At 39.0% G+C, this 21,375-nt stretch overlaps 1 protein-coding gene across 1 annotated transcript; it reads left to right on the forward strand.

Moving 5' to 3' along the window:
- Positions 1-842: 842 nt before the first annotated feature.
- PWWP2B (PWWP domain containing 2B) lies at positions 843-18,431 on the forward strand. Its single transcript, XM_061553123.1, has 5 exons — positions 843-1,733; positions 7,709-7,953; positions 8,968-9,216; positions 9,370-10,616; positions 15,409-18,431. Exons 1-4 carry the CDS (start codon positions 1,582-1,584, stop codon positions 10,590-10,592), a joined length of 1,869 nt encoding a protein of 622 aa, XP_061409107.1. The 5' UTR covers positions 843-1,581; the 3' UTR covers positions 10,593-10,616; positions 15,409-18,431.
- Positions 18,432-21,375: the final 2,944 nt, after the last annotated feature.

The following is a 21,375-nucleotide window of genomic DNA, read 5'->3' on the forward strand; positions in this document are numbered from 1 at the left end:
TTACATTTACGGTTGAGCAAACAGCAGGCATATAATTTACATCCGTTTTCAAAAAGCACAATGCCATATCGCAATGGTATTTGTACTGGTAACAGTAGTAGCACTAGCACATGCAGTCCTGGCACCAGCACAGGCTGCCCTGGGACCAGAGCACATGCAGTGTTGGCACCTGCAGTGTTGGCACCAGCACCTGCAGTGTTGGCACCAACACACGCTGCCCTGGCACCAGCACCTGCAGTGTTGGCACCTGCAGTGTTGGCACCAGCACATGCAGCCCTGGGACCAGCACCTGCAGTGTTGGCACCTGCAGTGTTGGCACCTGCAGTGTTGGCACCTGCAGTGTTGGCACCTGCAGTGTTGGCACCAGCACATGCAGCCCTGGGACCAGATCACATGCAGTGTTGGCACCAGCACACGCAGTAAGAAAACGCAGTCGTCTTCACATTTCAATCCACTGCTGGACTTGGGCCTCTCCGCACAGTGGATTTTCCGGTGTCACCATGCTGGTCAGTGCAGGTTGGTGAAGGTGGGGACCATAGTTCAGCACAACGATAGTGTTTACTGCAAAGACAAAGATCCCCCCCCCCCCCGTTTGGCCTCTATAGACTGTTGGGGCATGTGCTGTTAGCGAGCACCTACGAAAGCCGGAATGGCACACGATGGAGTGGGTGGCCAGCACCACGCCCGGCCGCCTTTGTCTCCCTAGTTGCGATGTTTACACACCGCACCAGGCACTTATTCATTTGAGGCTGAGTTAACGCCAGTGGCGCTGGCACACGGTGGCAACAACAGAAACAGTGCAACACAAAAGCGACGACAGCAAGTGGCACCAGCACACCGAGGTGTCAACTACAGCAGCAGTTGAAAGTGGCATCCGAAAACTCAGTGGCCATGTCGGTGGCAGCAACAGCAGAGTCCCAACAGAAAGTGGCAACAGCAGTAAGCACAGACGGTGACACACCACCACCGACGACAACAACAACAGCAGTGGTGGTGGCACTAACACACGCACATAGCCACCGGCCAGTTGAAACACGGTGGTTTGAAGAACACCGCCAGCTAAGTGACAACAGACCAAGACAACATCAAGGGAAGAAGAAGAAAAACACATACTCTTAGGTTTTTTCGGTAAAGTCACGTAGGTAAAAATAAATAATAAAAATAATAGAAATAATAATAGAACGTCGTGGTTTATAATTGTATTTCTATTATAGAACGTCATGGTTTATAATTGTATTTCTATTATTAGTTCTATTTTTTTATCATTTATTTTTACCTGCGTGCCTTTACCGTGAAAAAAACCTAAGAGTACGGTTCCTTGCAGTCACACGAAGCGCTTCACAGCGAGAAGAAAAACACACAGTGACAACAACAACAACGACAAGCAGCAGCAGCAGCAACAACCGCAACCGTGAGAGAACCCACCCCCCCCAAACCAAAACAAAATCGTCGCAGTGACAACAGCGACACCGCGAGGCGGCGCTGCCGACCGCCGTCGGGTGCCCCGAGGGCTCGGGGCCCTTGGCCGACGCCGCCGCTGATGTCGGCCGCGCTCGTGCCTCGGCCTCCAGCCCCGGGAAGATGGCGAAGGCGGAGGAGGGCGACGTGGGCCCGCACCTCAAGGGCTCCGTGTTGCCCGCCACCGTGGAGATGATCGTGAACGAGGTGCTCGTGGTGTCCGTGACGCTCGGCGCTAGGACTTTCTCCGGGGTACTTATGGACGTGGCCAAGAGGTGAGCGACCATTCTGGGTGATTTGCGAGCCGGGGGGGGGGTCCGCCTCGGCTGGGCGGGACGAGCTCCCGAAGCGAAGCTGCCCACGAACCCCGGCCTTGCCTAGGTCCTTGGCCGGCCTTCGTTGCGTGGAGGCCGGCAGGGTGAGCTATCCGAGGCCGGTGGTGGGGAGCGCCTCGAGTGAGCACGCAGTCTGTAGGCCGCAGGCAGGGCACTGTTGTGTTTTAATCCATTTTGACAAGTATCGTCAGCCGTGGCTTTTCTTTTTTTTGAACGAATACATGCTCTTTCGTAATGTTTAAATGAATGTCGATACATTGGTGAGTTTCGGTCGCCGTGAAGAAGTGTGTATGCTTGTGGTGTGGTGTTATATTTTGTGTCAATAAAAGTGGGAAGAAACTCAAGTTGGAGGATGGACAACAATTAATATGAAAGCAGCATCTTTATACTCGTTTGTGCGTTTTGTGAGGGTTTTAAGGTAACTTGGGCGGTGTGTTTGATTTTTAAATGTAATCCTGTTTGGAGTTTGACTTGGTAACGTATTTTTTTTTAAAGTTGACTGACGAGATAAAATCAATACATACTACATGAATAAAGGCAAACCATAATATTTGGTAAGTGTATTTATTGGTGTGTGTATTTTGAATGTTTAGAAAAACGTGGTTAATTTTTTTTATAAAGTTACATTTGTAAACAATTCCAGTGTCTGGTTTACCACTGTGTGACAATCTCAATACATCATGTGCCGTGGTCATTATTTTGCATCCAGCAAATCACTTCATTTAAAATATGGCCAATAAAACATTACATAATGTGCACTTGATAATTTTAATATAATACATTTCAATGAGTCACAAACATTTTATGTTTATGATCAACTGTTTATAATGTTGGAAGCTGCTTCTTTCAGAGACCGGCTCATGTTATTACAGTACAGTCCTTTGGGAAAGTATCATCTATATATACACAGTAGTCTTATACGTGCTGCAATTACGTTGTCCCATTTAAGCACATTAAAGAAGGATGAGTGACCTGCCCAACTTGTGAATTCATAACTCAAATTGGGTGTGGTCCTTAGAATTATGAAACCACCAAACAGAAATATTGGTGCTATGACAGCACAAAGTGAACCATTATCTGGCCATAATTGGTATGTTTGATAGGTAAGCCTTGTTAGAACAAACTTAACTCGAATTCGTAAAAATATCCAAAGATCTGCATTTTTGTTTTACTTTAAATGTGATCCCAGTCACTAATACATTTTTAAAGTTATTTCTTGGTTTTGAAATATCAGTGATGTTGGCACATTTTAAAAAGTTATTTACAGTAACATTAATCCGTAATTACCTATAATGAAGAGCTTTCAAAACTAACTAGTTTTGGGATGTTTTTAAATTGGACATTTTCTAGTTTGAGACTATTGATTAGTGTATTTAATTGATACTTCATGAAGTTCCAATACTTAATGTCAGGGCCTGTTTACCATTTAAACAGCAATATTTTTTTAAGATTAAAACGATTACAGCCACATGCTTCCTTCTCGTCCATTGTCATTGTTTTTCTTCTCTCATCAACTCGCTTGTGTGTTTAGAACTCAGTTTAACGATGCCAGCAGTGTATGGCTAACAGGGCTAATTTAAGTCTAACATAACAGGTAGACATTTTTTGGCGTTTAGAGAGTTAAAATAAGGCCACGTTTGAGCCAATTCATATCTACACATTAATATCTCGTTGTGCTGAAAGACCTGGATTAGAGAATCAAACACCAGATATAAACATTTCACTGTGAAGAAATATGTGGGTGTGGGCCTGGGTATGACACATTTCTAGAAGTGATAATGGTAGATGGTCAAGATTTCAGAATCAGAATATTTATTCTTGAGGAATTTGATGAGCTGTAAAGCTCTTTTTCACAGATGTCCAGTAGGGGCAGGTCAGAACGTTACAACAACAAACAATACAAAAACACACCAAAGTGCAAAGTATAGAAAAGAGAAGCAAACCACTAATAAATACAAACAAAACACAATTTTTATTTTATCAGGTAAAGTCCACTGAGCTATTAGCTTCTTTATTAAAAGTGACCCGGTCACAAATGAAAGCTCAACGAAGTGGCTTAACATGTGGAATTTTGTAGCAGCCAAATATTGTAAACGCATGGTGTGGCAGCCAAAGCAGGGAACTTATATGAGAGGATGATCACGACGGAGGTAGGAATTATGAAATTGGTTCGTGCACAGGTGCTCGAAGGACTATTGAGAGATGAGTGATGGCTTTTGGGGGCCTTCCTCTAGTAGTGGGTTGATCAAAGCTACTGATTACGATCCATGTTTATGTTCATCATTTTAAATATAAATGCTTTACAAGTTTAGGAATTCTTATTCAGTTCTTCAATTTACATAAGCATTTTGTATAATTATAGAACGTGATATTCTTTGGGTTTTTCGGTAAAGTCACGTAAATAGGTTCAAATTAATAAAATCAACACAAAACTACGACGTTTTGAACACAACACAAGCGATCGTCATCAGGAGGAAAACTACGACGTTTTGATCACAACCTATTTACCTGACTTTACCGAAAGACCCAAAGAATATGAATTCCTGCAGTCATGAAAGCTTTAAGTATAGAACAGGAATTTACCATTTTATAGGCATTGCCAAATGTTGTGAGCTTTGAAAGGTCAGATCATTACACAAAACCTTGAACATGTTTACATTTGTTTTTGGACTCTCAGGTGACTATGGAACAAGCAAGCAGTATTTTTTTTTCAAATTATCTAATCTGATTTTTTTTATATTTACGATGAAACAAGACTTCCATATCCTCACTCAATATAAATACAGCCCTTTGACAAACTTTGGTGTTGGGGGAGGTTTGATCATTCTTCATCGTGCTGGTCAGTGTGAGTTAGTGAAAGGTGGCCAAGGACCAGTCCAGATAACACTCGCCACTCCTGTTAGTATGGCTGGGATTCAAACTCAGATTCATAGTAAAGTGTGCACAACTCTGCCATGGCTCCACAATAAAGTGGTAATTCCTGTTATTAAACAGTTTGTACCCAAAGTTGTCGTAAAATATGTGTTAGTCTCGATACAGTTCTTTGGGATTGGGACTTGCCCTGTTCTTGCTCATCATCATAAGCCAATGTTTATATATTGTTTAGTGAAGGCTTGTTCACACCGTTGGTGTGCCTCATGGGCAGTAATTCCATAATCCGTCTCACTCCAACACATGAAGTGGTCACATCCCTTCATCTGTGTAGCGGTCATCCTCTGTCGAGTTGTTTAACCTTTAATTGCGTTTTCTTAACCAGTCTTGTCTATCGGACCATCGTTCATCATTTGTTATCATGGTGTGTCCTGCCAAAATGTTCAGTCTATATATATGAATAATGGTCTATATTATTTATCTTTTTGCATTTATTCCCTGATTCATAAGCCCATCTTTATGTATTCCAATGTATTTCCAAGCATACTTCTTTACACACTTTTCAGCTTTTATTTAATTAAAATTAGTTTTTTTTCATCCACGTGCTTAGGCCTCGGCAAGGTAAGGTAATTTACCCTTTTTACCGGGTAAAAGGGTAAGGGGTAAAGGTGTCGACATGCCAAGGGGTAAGGTAAAGGGTAGGGTAAAGGTAGCTCGGAAGAATTACCTGGTAGGGTAAAGGTAGCGCACAGTATTACCCGGTAAATACAGTACCTTGTTTACCGCTAGAAGCTCCGTGGCGCAGTCTGTGGCCTCCATTTAACAAGTAATATTTTTTTTTACTTTTTAAAAAACACCTTTTATTAAATGTACGAATAATGGCAGAACTCCACGACTCCAGGAAGTGGCCCCGAGGCTTTCCACAACGTAAGGGGCCGTGGTGATTTACAGCCAACGCCAGTTGAGCGTCGACAATTAGACCCAAGCCGAAACATAACATATACAAAAGAATGTTAAAAAATATATATTTGTTTAATGATAGAATATAGTATTGTCATCAGTATGATATAAGTATACGAAGTTTGCAGTCGATACCACATTAGGAAGTGGGTAAAAATTGAGTTGCAAGATTTGAGGATACAACGACAACAACGACGACGACAAGAACGACGACAACAACAGACAGTGAGTTAATAGAAAGCGTGTAAAATTGGAATCATCGAGATAATTCTATATTAATAAAGGGCTCTACCTAGCATTTACCGTTATAAACCTTGTTGATGTGTAGTTCCCTAGTAATTACCCTGTAATCGGGTAATTTGTATGGCGTACGAGTAAAAGGTGGGGTAAAAGGTAGGCTCGTTGCTTTTTACCTTTTACCTTACCTGCTGAAGGCTAAAAGGTAGGGTAGAGTGATTGTATTGTGGTAAGGTAAAAGGTAGGGTAAAGGTAGGCTCGTTGTTTTTACCTTTTAACTTTTACCTTACCTTGCCGAGGCCTACATGTGCTGTAGCTATAGTCGTGGGCTCTAATTGAATACTTTTGACTTGAGGCACATAGTTATATTGTCTTTCGTTTGTTTTATAACCATAGCAGTCAAAAAACTATTTCCAAAACGGTTTCTCATTGTATTACATATATTCCATCAGTCTTAACATTCTTGATTTTATTGCTCTCTTAAGATTGTAGAATTATTGGTTTTAGTCATCCTTGCCATCTGAAACCATGGAAACCCATCACAACTTGAGTTTAAATAATGAGTTAGTTTTATTTTGAGCCTGTAATTCCATGCACTATAACCCCCTTAAATATGCTACTTTACACACACTGCACTAGTATTGTTTGAGTTTAATTTGTGGACAATTGACAGCTAGTTTAATGTAAATGGCTGATTTCAACATGGTGGGGGGTGACCTCCATTGACAACCTAAGGTGGCTGTATCGGCAAATTTGTAGGCTTTGAAGAGTAAATGGTTGACACGAGAAAGCATATGAAGACCTTTGGATCACTTTTTATAGTGTGGTAAATTACAGGTTTGGTAAATTTTTGTATGTAGAATTTTGTTCTAGAGTATCATAATTTATGCACTGTCAATATACTGTGCTATATCTGTACATATTTTTGAACGATACTCTTGGGATTGTTCACAACAACAGGTATTTAATCACCAAACAATATTTTTTGCAAAGTTAACATAGTTTCTGTTCAATCACAGTTTTCCTATACTTTAGGATACTGCCGATCTGTCCAAATATCGTGCAAAGTTGGACATTATCTCCTTGTCTGATTTACAGTATGAACATAATCCCACTCAGACACATCGTAAGCAGAGTTAAAATACAGAAGTATGATGGTCCTGGTCACCATTTCCTTATAGGCTTTGTCATTCTTTGCTGAAGTAAATGGTGCTAGAGTTGCTATAGTGCTGATGATTGATCGCTGTTGCTATCCGTACACCATGTAATGGAGTGTAAAGGGCAAGTCACAAATATGGTGGTCAGAGTTGAGACTGCTTTACAGTATTCCCTCGTTATTCACGAAATTGCTATCCCTGATTTTGGTTATCCACTAATCATATCAGGAACTCTACACGACTGCATCAAGAGAGAGGAAAGAAAGTTATGAGATAAAGTGATGAGAGAGAATGTGATGCGAGAAAGTGATGAGATGCAGTGATGAGATGAACTGATGAGATAATTTTCATGTATTTAATTGTTTATGGATTTATTTAGAGTAATTTATTTTAAAAATGATTCCGTAGGCCATTATAATCCGTGAAATTTGCTCTTCATGAGCATCTCCGGAACGTATCCCTCGCTAAAAACGAGGGAATACTGAAGTGTAATAATCATTTAAAGCACAGTGTCCTGCCATGAATAAAAAACGTGGTTTCATTTGGTTGAAATTTGTAAGGATGCAAAATGTTAAAGTCATGAAAATATCATTTTATTTGAATCACGAGTGCCATACCCTATACGTTACAGTGAATGACCTTTATGTCATATTACTTAACTGTGGCCTTTTTCCACATCTATCTTTTCAGGGTCGGCCCATGTGAAGGGTATGATGCATTATTCCCAAAGGGTGAGCAGCGCCCATCCGAGCTTATTTTACTGCCTCAGCCTCAGGCTTCGGCACAGCCACCAGACTCTCCAGGAGCAGATGCAGCTCAACCCAAAGAGGCACCCGAAATGGAGCAGACCCATCTGCAGGACTCGGTGGTGAAACATGGCCAACCTCATGCGTTCAATCTCCCTTCTTCCTTACCGTGGTGTCCAACTGCCAATGGTACATGCTGCAGTATTATGGTGGTATTGTATTTGTGTTTAGGTCATAATAATTAGTTTGTGATATCTCGTTATCCTATTTCACTGTGCACGTAGATATGTTGGTATGCAGTATAAGCCATTGAACATGTCATGTTTGTTTAGCTTGAGTTTATTTGATTTTTAATAGATTATCCTGTTTAGCCAGTTTCCTACCCATTTTACAAGGGATATCCATGGTGCATGTACACAGCAACAACAATAAAAAAAGATAAAAACATCAATATTGCAGAGAACAAGTATAGGGTCCTTAATGAATATTGCACAACTAATAAACAAGGTATTTGATGGTCGCAAACTAAACACGCGCATGCAAAAAACAGTGCAAACATAATGACAGCAAGAGGGGCTATAAGCTTTAAATGTTAGTCTAACAGTGATATAAACACGTGAATTGAAAAAGACAGTGCAAACGTGGAGGCAAGAGGCGCCAGAAAATAGGTTTAGGTACAAGTATGCTTTGTGTTTTGGTCTAATAGGGATATAAATAGGGTGAGTGCAGGGAGGGAACCAAGCTGTAGATTAGTAACAAGGGTATTCCACAAACGCGGAGCAGTGACGTAGACAAGCATTTTAAAAACAATGTTGGAATTATCAAATGTTAAAGTACAGGAGCAGGCATACGAAATATTTTTTAGATTTTTTTAGATATCCAGAAGTGTTATTTCAAGTAATCTTGCAAACCTTAATGGTTATATTTAAAAAAATATATTGTAGTGTAAATGGCATACAATGTTTCTGCCCTAATGCTACCAAGCCATGTATTAATTGCATGTATTAATGTATGTGGTAATGAAAAGTATAACTTCTTAGTTACAGATTTGTATTTCATAAAATGAATGTTGAAACTAATAGTAGAATACATTTTTTGTTAACATATGTAGGAACCATTGTGAAAATGTCAATATTTGCTTTGCACATTGCTATTTACCTATGGTCTTGTCCCTCTTCTTCACTCCCTGTCTCATTTGACAAGCTGTGGGAAACGGGGTTCTGCTATATCATGAGAGCCATCCACTTCCTTCGCCACTCATGCTGCGACAGTCGTACGGCCAATTCCTTGTGCCTCAGCCACCTCCACGTCGCATCAAGCGTGTCAAACGACGAACTGCACGCAATGACCCAAGCAAGCTCATTGTGAGCTCCATCACTCTGCGGCCACGTCGTGTTCTCTGTGAAAAGTGCAAGAGCTGCATCACTTCTGAAAAGCCAAGTGGTGGACATGGTAAGAAGTGTCAACAGACTTACAAATAAAGCCTAACAGGTTTACTTACATGCTTTGCTATTTCATAAAAAAAATTGTGACATTCATGTTTGCAAAATTGTATAGTGAATCTTCTTGATGTGGTTATGTTAATGTTTTATTTTTAATGTGTAGGTACTAGCAAATCCAAAGCAGACTCTGGGCGTCGTAACAGTGCTCCATGTGACTTGATTGTGGATGATAAGCTGCGGAAACGCCGACCAGAAGATCTTGACCCGACAGTCAAGAGAATGCGGAGAGACTGCAAGGCGGACAATGATGGCTTTGAATCAGACGTAGTGCACAGGAGTCCTGTAATTAAAATCTCTTACAATACCCCACAAGGAAAAGGTGAGGTGGTAAAAATTCCTTCAAAAGTGCACAGTGCTAACACTTTTGGACATAAAAAAGGGCAGCAACAACAGCAAAATGGTAAGGGTAGTCCAAATGAGGGTGAAAAATGGAGACCTACAACACCCACAACATCTGATGTTCCTGCAGCAATTCCTAAACTGAGAATCACAAGGCCTACACACCACCGACATCCAGCAAATGCTGCGCTAACAACGCCAAAAATCAGACTTAGACCACGTGGTCCTAAGAATGGGGACAGTGTAGCAGTGTACACAGCTGAGCTAGTTGGCGACAGAGCTGCTGTGACGGACTCCCCGCCTTCTGAAGTGGATTCATTAGTGCGATCTAAATCTGACAGTGTTTGTGGAGAGGAGTCTGATGGAGGGAGGTTCATTCACTTGAGGATAAAGCGACGATCGGCTGCGACAGAAAGCGACAGAGAGACGTCATCCAGAATTGGCGCCTCCGATTTGTCCGAGGACTCTGCAAGTGGTAACGAAAGTGAGAATGAATCGCATTCGGCATCTCACTCAGATGGCGGTTCGTCAGACGAGTTCCCACCTGAGGGTGTTATGGTTGGACATGGTGAAAGAGAGGGCGGAAGGCAACAGAGGGCTGTGCCACCACTCACGGTGAGAGTGCGCACTGCCGATTCAGCCATAACGGAGTGCTTTACACCAGATGGACGAAAGGTACACGTTGGAGATGTTGTCTGGGCCAAAATCCATGGCTTTCCCTGGTGGCCTGCCTGTGTTTTGGGCTTAAGCCCAGAGCTTGGGCCAGGCGGACAGCAGGAGAGCGGCGAGGCACTTGTTTCATGGTTTGGCTCGCACACCACCTCGGCTGTCTCCCTGGCCAAGCTGGCACCCTTCCAAGATAGCTTCCGGGCCCGACTTGACCGCAAGAGAAAAGGTCGCTACCGGCAGGCCGTGGCAGAAGCTGCAAGAGCTACAAAGCGACTGACTGCTGAGGTGAAGGCCTGGCTGGCTCAGTACAAGACATGACGTGTTTCAGCGTCGAATAACGGGGTAAGGTTTGTTCACGTCTGATATGTTAAATGTCGTATAATAGCTTCAGCTGGTAAAGAGGTAAGTTGGTGCAAAGTCTTCTGCATCAAACTTTATTTTTTGTCAAAGGCAGAGAGTAATGTCATCATCGTGGCTGGTTTCAATTATGTTGACAACTTGACATTGCACAGCACGACACAAACAATGTGTTTCTGTCTCGACTCACGATCATGCATTATGCAAGGTCAACTACGTAAAAAAATTGTGAATGTGATTTTTTAAAAATATGCTGAATTAAGAATGTATTTAATGTTTTGCAGTGCTGTAGTGTTGCTGGTATATTTGTAAAGGACAATTTAGGTTTCAAATTCAGGCATCAGCCTTTTCAGTTGAAAACATGCATACAATTTATAGTCAAGGGCAGTTCTAACTAATTTTCAATTGAGAATACAATCATGTGCAGTTGTTTGTTGCGTCTTTTACAATTCCACGAGCTTGAACTGCTTCTTATAATTGTAGTTCAATAATAACAATAATCCAATGATAGTGTTTTAGTGAGACTTTTGCCTAACTACACTAAGATTGCATTAAAGTTGTCCAAACCTAAGCCTAACGTCATCACTTTTAATTCCAACTTTGTAACTCAAAACTCTTAAGCTAAGGCCATAGAAGCCATACTTCCCATGTGAGTGAAGGAGTATAGTCTCCTTGTGATAAGATATGTTGCTGGAGTAGGACCTGGACGTACAATGTTTAATTGTGTAAATATACGCATGTTTTATTTTATGTTTAAGGCTTAAGGTATACTGTACATAATTTAGAATACAGCAGCATGTTCTGATTCAAAAATACTGTGTCCATAGGAATGCTGGCACATGAAATATTCAAATTTGTGATTTTATCCATGATGTATGCAGATAATTTAATATTGATTTTTTTTTTGTGGACATTTAAATACATTTTTTAGACCAAGAGAGTATCATATCCACGGTCGTTTAGCTGTTAAAATTACAACAGCGAAATGCCTTCTTCCATATTAGTTATTTTCATATATCAGTTCTCCCCAATTGGATTCGTGCGAAATCATTATCAGTGCTACTGTACAGGTACAAGGAATCCATAAGCAAATAATATTTGGTACAGATTTTACCCATCATTTCAAGTTAAGGTTAACCATCATAAAAAATGTCTCGCAACATTTGATGACATTTTTTGATGTGGCTGATGATGAGGCGGAGTGATGAAGGTAACACTAAGTATGGATAAGAGGAGTCAAGTGGAAATTATAGGCTATTTGTCCTTTAGTACAAAATGCATTGGCCGGAAGTGGTTTAGGTTGGCGCAAATATAATAATATTTCAATTGAAGTGCACAAAGAGGAGTTGTGAGGATTACTCATAGGAGCCATCCATAGCGCTGCACCACAATATGGATAAGAGAAGTTTAACTTTGAATGTAAAGTCATTTTTGGAGAGAGTCGTGTGAGGTGATGTAAGTAAATAATCAAGCTGTCATTGTGTTTTTATGACTGAAGTCTGTTTCCTGAAGAAGCTTAATGTCGAACAATATGCAGTATAATGTAGTGCGACCTGAAAACACATCTGATAACTATAATGTACAGCGCAACTGCAAAAACCTATGGAGTAGTATAAATCTCATCGGATTCTTTCAGTCTTCAATATTTTAAATAAAGATTCTGAAATAGTCAATTTCTATAATTATATTACCAGTGTAGATTTCTTATTCATACCAATAAAATTTGGAAGTGTAATTTGTATGCAGATAGGTCAGTCCTGCATAGGGCATTATGTGAATTTGCTAATGGCACCATGGGAATGTTAAGACTTGCATTTATGAGTGGAAATAATTATGGGGTCAACTTTGCATTATCTGTACTCGTAATGAAATGTTTAAGACGGTAAAAAAAACACCCACCTTGCCAAACCATCATCTGATGTTCAAATAATTGTGGCAGATTATTACAGGCTAGTTGAAAAGTTGTGGAAAAATGTTAAATAATTGCCCAATGTATTACTCTTACTTACATAAACAGACTCCGTGAAAATCTACTAATTGTACACCATAAAAACAACAAAACAGCTAAACTGAACCATTTTCATTAGAAATGTGAGCATGCTCAAAAATGGAAATAATGGGAATGGTATCATTGTAATGAAGTATATATATTTCTTAAATCCATTAATCGTCAAACCCAATACATGTTTAATACGCTTCAAGGGTAGGGAAAGAACCATGCTACTACAATTAATAAATACTCTTTGGTTCTTTCGGTAAAGCCTTTTAAAACAGTCTGCCTCAGCAGCAGACCATGCTTTCCCACCTGATGATGGACGCTTATGTTGCGCCCGGAACGTCGTGATTTATTTTATTTTATACTTACGTGACTTTACTGAAAGAACCAAAGAGTATGGATTCCTGCAGTCACAAAAGCTTCAAATCAAGAATGAATAAATAGTCATTTTGTTCGTTATTGTATCAGACTGTGGACATTATGAATCATTCGAATGTACGTATATGTAATATGAGAGCATGGCTTGCTGCTCACGTGATGGATATTGAGCAATAGTATGGACAACAAAAACATTTATGCCAGGATTAGGTATACATCTACCCATATAGCTAATTTGTTGCGGACATTTTTAAAGGAATGCCTACATATAATTGCACCTCAGAGGATTTGAGTAAACGTTATCTGTGATTATAAAACCTAACTGCATATGGCATTAATTGGACATACAGAATGAGGACATCGTGCGTCATAGATGAATCAGGATCCTGACATGCAGACTAATTCCGAGGCGTGGCTTGATTCTGAGCAACAATATAAGTCATGGAATCCAAGTAGTTTGTATTGTATGAGCACATTTTTACGTTTCATAGAATAGACATTGTTACTTGAACTAGAATTGTAACTTTCTAAAGTGTTTTTAGTAGCTGTGTGAATTTTTTTTCTATTCATTCAAGTTTTACGTGTGGTGTTTGTTTTAATACTGCATATAAATGGCGTACTAGTACTGTATGTCAGACGTTAACACAACTGTTGACACAACCTTGAAAAATTCTTGACATTGGGGATGGGTTGCATACCTTGTTCTTTGTATGCTGACGAGAGTATGTGGGTTTGATTCGGTGTGCATTTGTGGGTACATGCCAATGTGTGGTAAATAGGTAGGCTTTTTTGCATATTCTAGAGACAGCATTCCTGAAAATCAATAGTGTAAAGGGCTTGAGCTGTTTCATATTGGACTCTGTATATGGGAACCGTTTTATGTCTGTTTATAATTAGAAATGCCATGTTATGCCTTTAAACAATGGTTATAACTGGAGATGTCTAATGTAATTAAGAAAGACCCATACAATGTTCGTGAAAGTTTACTATTTTATTGTTAGGAGATCAACAACATTTAAAGAATGCTGAATAAGATGTTCTCGTATTACTTAATCTTAAAACATATGCCAAATGTCAATCACTGTGGAGGCAAGTTTGCCAACCATGACGTAATATATGTTAAGTAATGACCTTCAGTGATACATAATCAGTCTGGCTTGTTATTGCCTTGGGATAAAACGATTAATAACTGACTTTATTATGAAGTTATCACTATTTTTAATTGAAAAGGTCAAAACGCTTTTTTCATTTTGATCGGGTTCTATTATATATCTGCCTTGGCTGCTATATTCTTCATATTATATAAAATGCCATTTAATGTGAAGTTTTGAGAATAGACATACCCAAAATGGGCCGATGACAGAAATATGTGATTGGAAAGATAGTGAAGTTGCTGACAAATGTCATCTTTCATCAAAAGAGAAATTATTTTCTAATATAATTTGTAGCGTACAGTCCACTCTCAGTTGTGGAGGAGCGGCCAAGATAAAACAAAGCACGGACATTACCACACATTTAATTTAGGCTGTAAAATCTTAATTATTATTTTCCTATGTAAAAATAAGTGAAGACATAGAAAGCATGCGGTGCGAAAGAAGTTCACCATACATTGCCTGATTTTTTTTCTTAAATAATAATTTAAATGTATAAAGTACCCTTAAACAATATTTCTCAGGGGATTCGTGTTTGCGGTGAGGTGGTCACTGAGCCACTGACCCCCGGACGAGTGAGGAGCGGCAAACAATTAAACCAGCGCTCGTGCAATTATATTTTATACATTGTTTCGCAAACATGACTCATCCACAACTTGACTAATTTGCCCGAGAATAATTGAGATTTAATTGTTATAAGTGTACTTAGATGCATGTAAATTGGCATGTAAGCTAATCAAATCCTTAAAGTTATTTTGCACTAAAGAGTCCATGTTCCATATGATGTCCTTGATTACGTGTATGTGCCTTAATTTATATGAAACTAAGTCGTGATAAATATCGGTTTTGCCGAAGCTGGCTTCGAAAATCCCACGTTAAAATCTCAGCAATAATTTTAATATTTCTTCCAACACACTTTGTGGCCATTCGCATGATTAATTACATTGTGAATAAGGGAAACACCTGCAGAAGAACTTGATACAATTAACAAGTGTATCCCACAAACACATGGCCGTTTTGAAGATGACCAATATGAAATAGGATTGTCTTTTGTATATGCACTGTTCTGTGCAGCTAATAAGCACTTAAAATTGCCAGGCCAAAATATGAGTTCTTTCATTGGTGATTTTTAGACTGTGGTCTTACCTGGTATTTTATTGTATTTTTAGCAAATTTAATCTTAAGCAACTGTTTTTTACAATAGGGGATACCTTTATTTCACAAGATTAATGTGTTCTTTCTGTCATTTCAGAATGGAGACTTTTGGACAATGGTTGAAGCAAGATGGAAACATTCGACTTCATTTGGTCACATTTGTGGGGATTTTTGTATTTCACAAGTAATTTAGAGCCCCAGCACCTCCTATAAATTCCAGCTTGCTCCATTACGATGGGGCTGCTAAAGAGATGCTGCTAATTCACACAAACACTGGAGGCTTGTGGAGGGATGGCTCATGCTACACTGGTTGTGTGTGAGAAGGACCCGGAAGAAATCAAATGATGACACTTAATTCAGTTGGCAAACGAGCAAGTGTCGTCCAGTTGGATGCATCCAATGGCAAAACATCCAAATCATTTTGATTGCAGCATTCGTCCGTGACGCTTTAAGTGTACTGTACACGTTGTTGTTCAGTTTATTAACACAGCTCGTACAATAAAGACGAAGCAATGTTACGATCAACATTTTTACGAGTGGCATCTTAAGCCGCACATCAATTCTCATGGTGTGCTTTTTCATTACAGTTTCACAGGAAGTGTGGAAAAATAAAATTAGTGAAACATTTCTCACTTTTTTACAATCATGTACAGATACTGATATTGCAGAATGTATGTTTAAAGTGGTGATCTTTTTGGCATTTAAATTGAAAAATGCTAATTGTATTGTATGTACCAATAATACAAATTCAGATGTCACATAAGAAACCTCGGTGATATTTTATTGGCATGTTTTGATATTTAAATCCTGTGCTATAAAAAGGAGCCGATTTAAGGGACGACCATTTAATCTTCCATTAAATTTCCACTAATTACATCCAGAAAAACACATCTACGTCTCAGACTTATTATCAGACTATTGCTGGGCTGTGCTTTCTAAATAAATGGTAATATATATTAATTTCATCCCTAAAAGTCAATAGGCTGATGCATATTTGTTTTTTAGTTCATGTAATGTTATGCCAAATCCTTGGCATTAATCCTCCACCCAACAAGATTGTCAAGTTTACAAAGATGTAATTTTTTATAACATGAATATATTCACAACGGTAACATAAAAAGTTATTTATTTAAATACTACCTTTGTATAAAAGTGACAATGTTGTTGGCTGGTAGAGGATTAACTTTTTGGCCATAGAACTACTGTGACCTCACCAAAAAAACGAATATGCATCATTAAGTAGATTACGAAAACATACGTTTTAAGTTAATAAGCTGTAACTTTGACCTGAAAAGCAGTTGTTTGCGGTGTTAATAATCATCAGCAGAAAGCAGTACATTTGTGAAGTGTATTTATGCCACCTCTTTTAAGTGAGAAACCATTTGGTAATTGGTCAATTTCTTGAGCTGGACAGCTTCTTGTTGAATAAATGTTGCTGTTGGTGCAGGAGATTAAACATTTGCCAATCGAATTGCTGGTGAATCGTTATGCGACTGTGAATTATTCAGTGGCCTGGATTGCTTCCCACTGCTTTTTTTGTAAAGTATGCAGTTGTGAACGTATGAACTCCATTGAGCTAGATACAAATAAAATAAAAACTATTTGGGGATTTTTGTTGTTGAACTCTGTTGTTGATTGGAACTTCAGACTGGACTTTTACATACAGTAGAGGACCACAGTGGCATTTTTTGTATATGTTTAACAATTGTTTCACACCATTTTCTTCGCAGTGTGATATACTGTAATTGTAAAACTTCTCACAATGTATGCTCTTTCCAACGGTGTTTAATTTTATTTTGAGCTGTTTGTAATAAGGCAGTATCCTAAAATGTTGGTTTTAGTTGAATACTATGTTTACGTGCTTAATTATTTCGTTACAACTGCTTTGTAATCTTCCAGTTAATGTAATGAGCTGACACTTTTAAGTACATTTTTGCATCATTCTTTTGAAGTCTGTTTGACAGTGTTCCTTTTAAGGTGTGTTAATCTGACATACTGTATCCCCATTTAACATCTTTTTGAGGACATTTTAATTAATATATGTCACAGTGTTAATTGGAAATGTATGGCTGGCTATACAGTGTATGGGGGGGGGACCCGGTGAGGTTATTTTATGTTCATTTGAATAATTTGTTTCAAATTCATGTTCAAGTGTTTATAATGTAAAATTTTCGCGATTTGCAATGTTAATGTATTGACTATTAAAGTACTGCCAGGGTACAAGTCCAATGTGATTTATATGCCATTGTATGGCAGACTTTACTATTGTTTGTTGCAACCACTGATTGTGGACTGTTATATACTCTGCAACCAAAGCATTGCTTTATTTTGTGAATTTTTTTCACGATAATATAATCTCCCCTTGACATTGCTGTTCGTATTGATGCAAGTGTTGTATGTTTGTATTTAGTCTTTCTCAATGTGAGAATCGACTACATCGGTATGATGTCAGGCTGAATGCGGTACTTGCTGATATATGCCGAGACAAGACAAGCACCTTTGTTACCGTGGCGACAAAGCTCATCAATTATCTAAACATAGGTATCGAGGTGTACGAAGCTGAGGGCTATCGCAGACGGTGTGACACGCTGTGCGGAGGAGGAGGCGGTTTAAACGCAAAGCTAAAAATACGAAACAATGCACAAGTTAATTGATGGCTTTGTGATATTTTTCTAGTTTCTATTTAAAGAGAGCCCTTGACAGTACTAAAGCATTGTAAAAAAAATCCTCAGTAATATGCAACATGCCAACGTTTGGTAAGTCAGATAGGGCCATGGGAGGATCACTGTCTGTAGCGTTGTTATCTGTAAATGGTTACAAGTATTTTAAGTTATACAACTGTATATCAATTATAAAGGCAGAATATGACTAGTGTTCGCATACCACTATCAAGCCTCTGTTTTGCTTTTAATATACACTACTGCAGTACACATTACATGCACTAAAGGCAGCAATGGTAATATCTATTTTTCTTTTGTCAGAAGGTTTTCTCTAAAAACACTGGTTTAAAATGTTTTTTCCCGTACCAATCAATCTTGTTTTTGTTGAACTGTACATATAATGAATGCTTCATTTGCAAGTACTGGGAACCAAGAATAAACACTTCCACCTTCTGGCTAATTGGGGTTTCCCTTTGGTCTGTTGTTACATGTCTATTATTAATTGTGTAGCTTTGTGATCATTTATAGGGTCGATGATAAAACATAACATTTCTACTTTTGCTGGTAGGTGATCCCCAACATTGGAGTATAATACACTAATTTAATTACATATCTATCAGTATTACATGCAGAAAGTATAACCTGTATCCATTTGTCTTGTTCAAAACTAAATGAATTAATATTGACATTGAGGATGCATATGCAAAGCAATGGTGAATTATAATTTGTAGTGGACTGAAAATTATAAAGTCAAAAGTACTTATTTGACTTCTTGGTATTTTGCTGTTGCTCAGGAAAGGGCAGTATTTTCTAAAGTATAGGAATTAACTACACAGTATCAGATATAAAAAGTGGTACTATAATAAACCTTTGCGGTCCATGTAATTAACGACTTTAAAGTATCTTAATTGTTTATCACTTTTTAAATTATGAAGCAATATACAGTAGTTTCAACATAGCTTCAACATGCATCCAGTACAGTATTCACAAAACGGATTTTTTTTTACATGCAAAGTAATATAATGCATCTGAGACGAGGGTTCCACCAAAGAGATGGATCGGTGATATCATTTGTGCAGGTTCTAGGTGGAGTGGTGGATTATTTCATTGCAGGATTGTGAGAGGTGGTTTGGGGAAACTATCCAGGTCTGATAAAAAATATAATATCCACCACGAACACATTTTGCATATCAAGTTACTCTAGCTGTTTCCATTATTTGGCTTCAATCAACATGGTAACTGGTGGTGGCCAGAACTAACCTGGGTTTGAAAAGCCAAGGTTTTATGGGATTAAAAAAAATCCCTGGCCAGTGCAGCTGGCAGCTCAGTTTGGGATTACGGTCTTTTGTGAGGTTTTGGTTGCCAAGTTTGGGGATGGGGCTTTGCATAGTTTATGTAGCTTCCACCATCTTTTTTTTTGTGATATCTGAATTTACGTTTTACTTTTGCACGTACATTATCAGTGTAATTCTTAGTAATTGCTCGACGTCAAATGTGTTTGCATTTCTCTTCGTTTGTTTATCCACTGCGGTATTTAATGCCGTTTTGACATTGTCTTGTTTTTAATTATGTAGTGGCTTAAAACGCTGAATAGTATTTACATATTTCTGAGCAAAGTAAATATTTTGGAATCTGATGAAACGTTAATTTGTTCTGGTACTTTGGTCACATTTTAAACTATTAAAAACTTTTTTTATGTTACCGGGTAAGGCCCAAGCGACCTGGCCACAATTGATATCTCAATGAAGTGGCTTATCATGTGGGAATTTATAGCAGCCAAATACTCTAAGCACATGTTTCTAAATATGGAGAGAGAAACGGGAAGACCCGGAGACAAATTCACGTGAACACAGGAAGAACATGCAAACTCCAAATATTCGACCTCGGGTTGATGTCGAACCCATAACCTGTATACCAGGCGAGGGAGTTAACATTTCGCCACATACAGTACCGGTTAATGCTAATTCAATAACTGAAATAGCGTATTAACGTGATTGTTAATGTTCTTTTACAAATTGCAAGGTACAGTGTGCATCGAGGATAGATAAGTTTACTTACAGATTGTTTAGAACTTTCTAGTAATCACGTGATGTAGTGGTTTATTCACTGCACTGTCAACCGTGATTTCACTCGGTGAAATCTGAACTGGTCCTGTCCCCCCCATTTCACCAAGCTTCACTGACCAGCATGGTGAAGTAGGGCCCAACAAACCCCAGGACCAACAGTATGGAGAGGACTTCATCCCGCAGGGGACTGACAAAGGGCTATATAGTTAAATTAAATTTTGTTATTTATACTTTGCATACTTGCATACTGTTTGTATTACATTACTGTACGTGTAATCTTCAACTGACGAGTGTAACAACACTTAAGGATTTGTACTTTTAAACATTCTCAAGTGTACAGTATACCTCAGGCCCGCAGTGTATACTTTCCCTGGCTTTTGGATTTGACAAGAACAACATGCCTGAATATATTGACCTAATGGGGTATTAGTGTGTGTGTGCTATATAATTTGCTGTATGATGTGCCATGGGCCTCATGAAAGCTTAAGTTATTAACGCCATGTGTTTTCAGGTATTTTATCCTCAACAATTCACGTTTTTATATGATTGTCCAATAGCCGGTCTGCACTTTTTATGTTTGGTTGTAATTTATAATTTTTCCTCCTTGGTCATAGCATATCATCAGCAGCCATGATGCACCCATTGTTGGATGAAGGCTTCTCCAAGTCACCATCCGTCAAAGTCTCATGATGAAAAAATCCATCTAATGTCGCTTTTTTACAAGAGCTTATCTCATCGTTCTATCTACACAATGGTCTACCTCTTATGATTGTTCCTCCTTTGGTTGCCACTTCGTTGTCAGTCTTAACCACGGGCCATCATCATTTCTAGCAGTGTCTCGCCCTAGCACACTTTAGATTATTAGATGTTTCTATTCGATGTGATGTCTCGTTGGCATTTGTTCTCTCATCCATGTGTTCCATTTCTGTATCTTTATGTAATTCCAAGCACGTACCTCTACATGCGTTGCAAACTTTCTAGATTTTGTTTATTTTATTTTTGTCAAGTGTCCATGTAATCGCAGGTGATATACAGTTGGAATTCTTCTTCCCCACCAAAGGATCGTAACCATATCATGGTCGTGGGGTTTGTGTGTCCTGATGACCCTCAGATCTATGTCGCCTGGAAGTTTGTACTCCTGGTAGGGTCTCCCTTGGCAAACAGGTCTGGGGGGAGATTCCGGACAAGTAACGATCCAAAATAAAGCCCCTCATGAATGGTTACGAAATACCAAAATCCGGGAATCTCGCCCTGACAAGGGATACCGGGACACACCCCTGGAGCCAGGCCTGGGGCTGGAGTTTGCCGGCAAGCTCCTGGTGGCCATAACCCGGTCGG

Source organism: Lethenteron reissneri, chromosome 17, assembly GCF_015708825.2.
Source record: "Lethenteron reissneri isolate LAM-NWPU_2019-01 chromosome 17, ASM1570882v1, whole genome shotgun sequence".
In the NCBI taxonomy this organism is placed as follows: Eukaryota; Metazoa; Chordata; class Hyperoartia; order Petromyzontiformes; family Petromyzontidae; genus Lethenteron; species Lethenteron reissneri.

What these genes read in the sequence shown, in the direction of transcription:
- PWWP2B (XM_061553123.1), top strand. Translation starts at nt 1,582, where the DNA reads ATGGCGAAGGCGGAGGAGGGCGACGTGGGCCCGCACCTCAAGGGCTCC. An exon ending in GTGGTGTCCAACTGCCAATG is followed by an intron (nt 7,954 to 8,967) that starts GTACATGCTGCA and finishes TCATTTGACAAG; the next exon opens with CTGTGGGAAACGGGGTTCTG. An exon ending in AAAGCCAAGTGGTGGACATG is followed by an intron (nt 9,217 to 9,369) that starts GTAAGAAGTGTC and finishes TTTAATGTGTAG; the next exon opens with GTACTAGCAAATCCAAAGCA.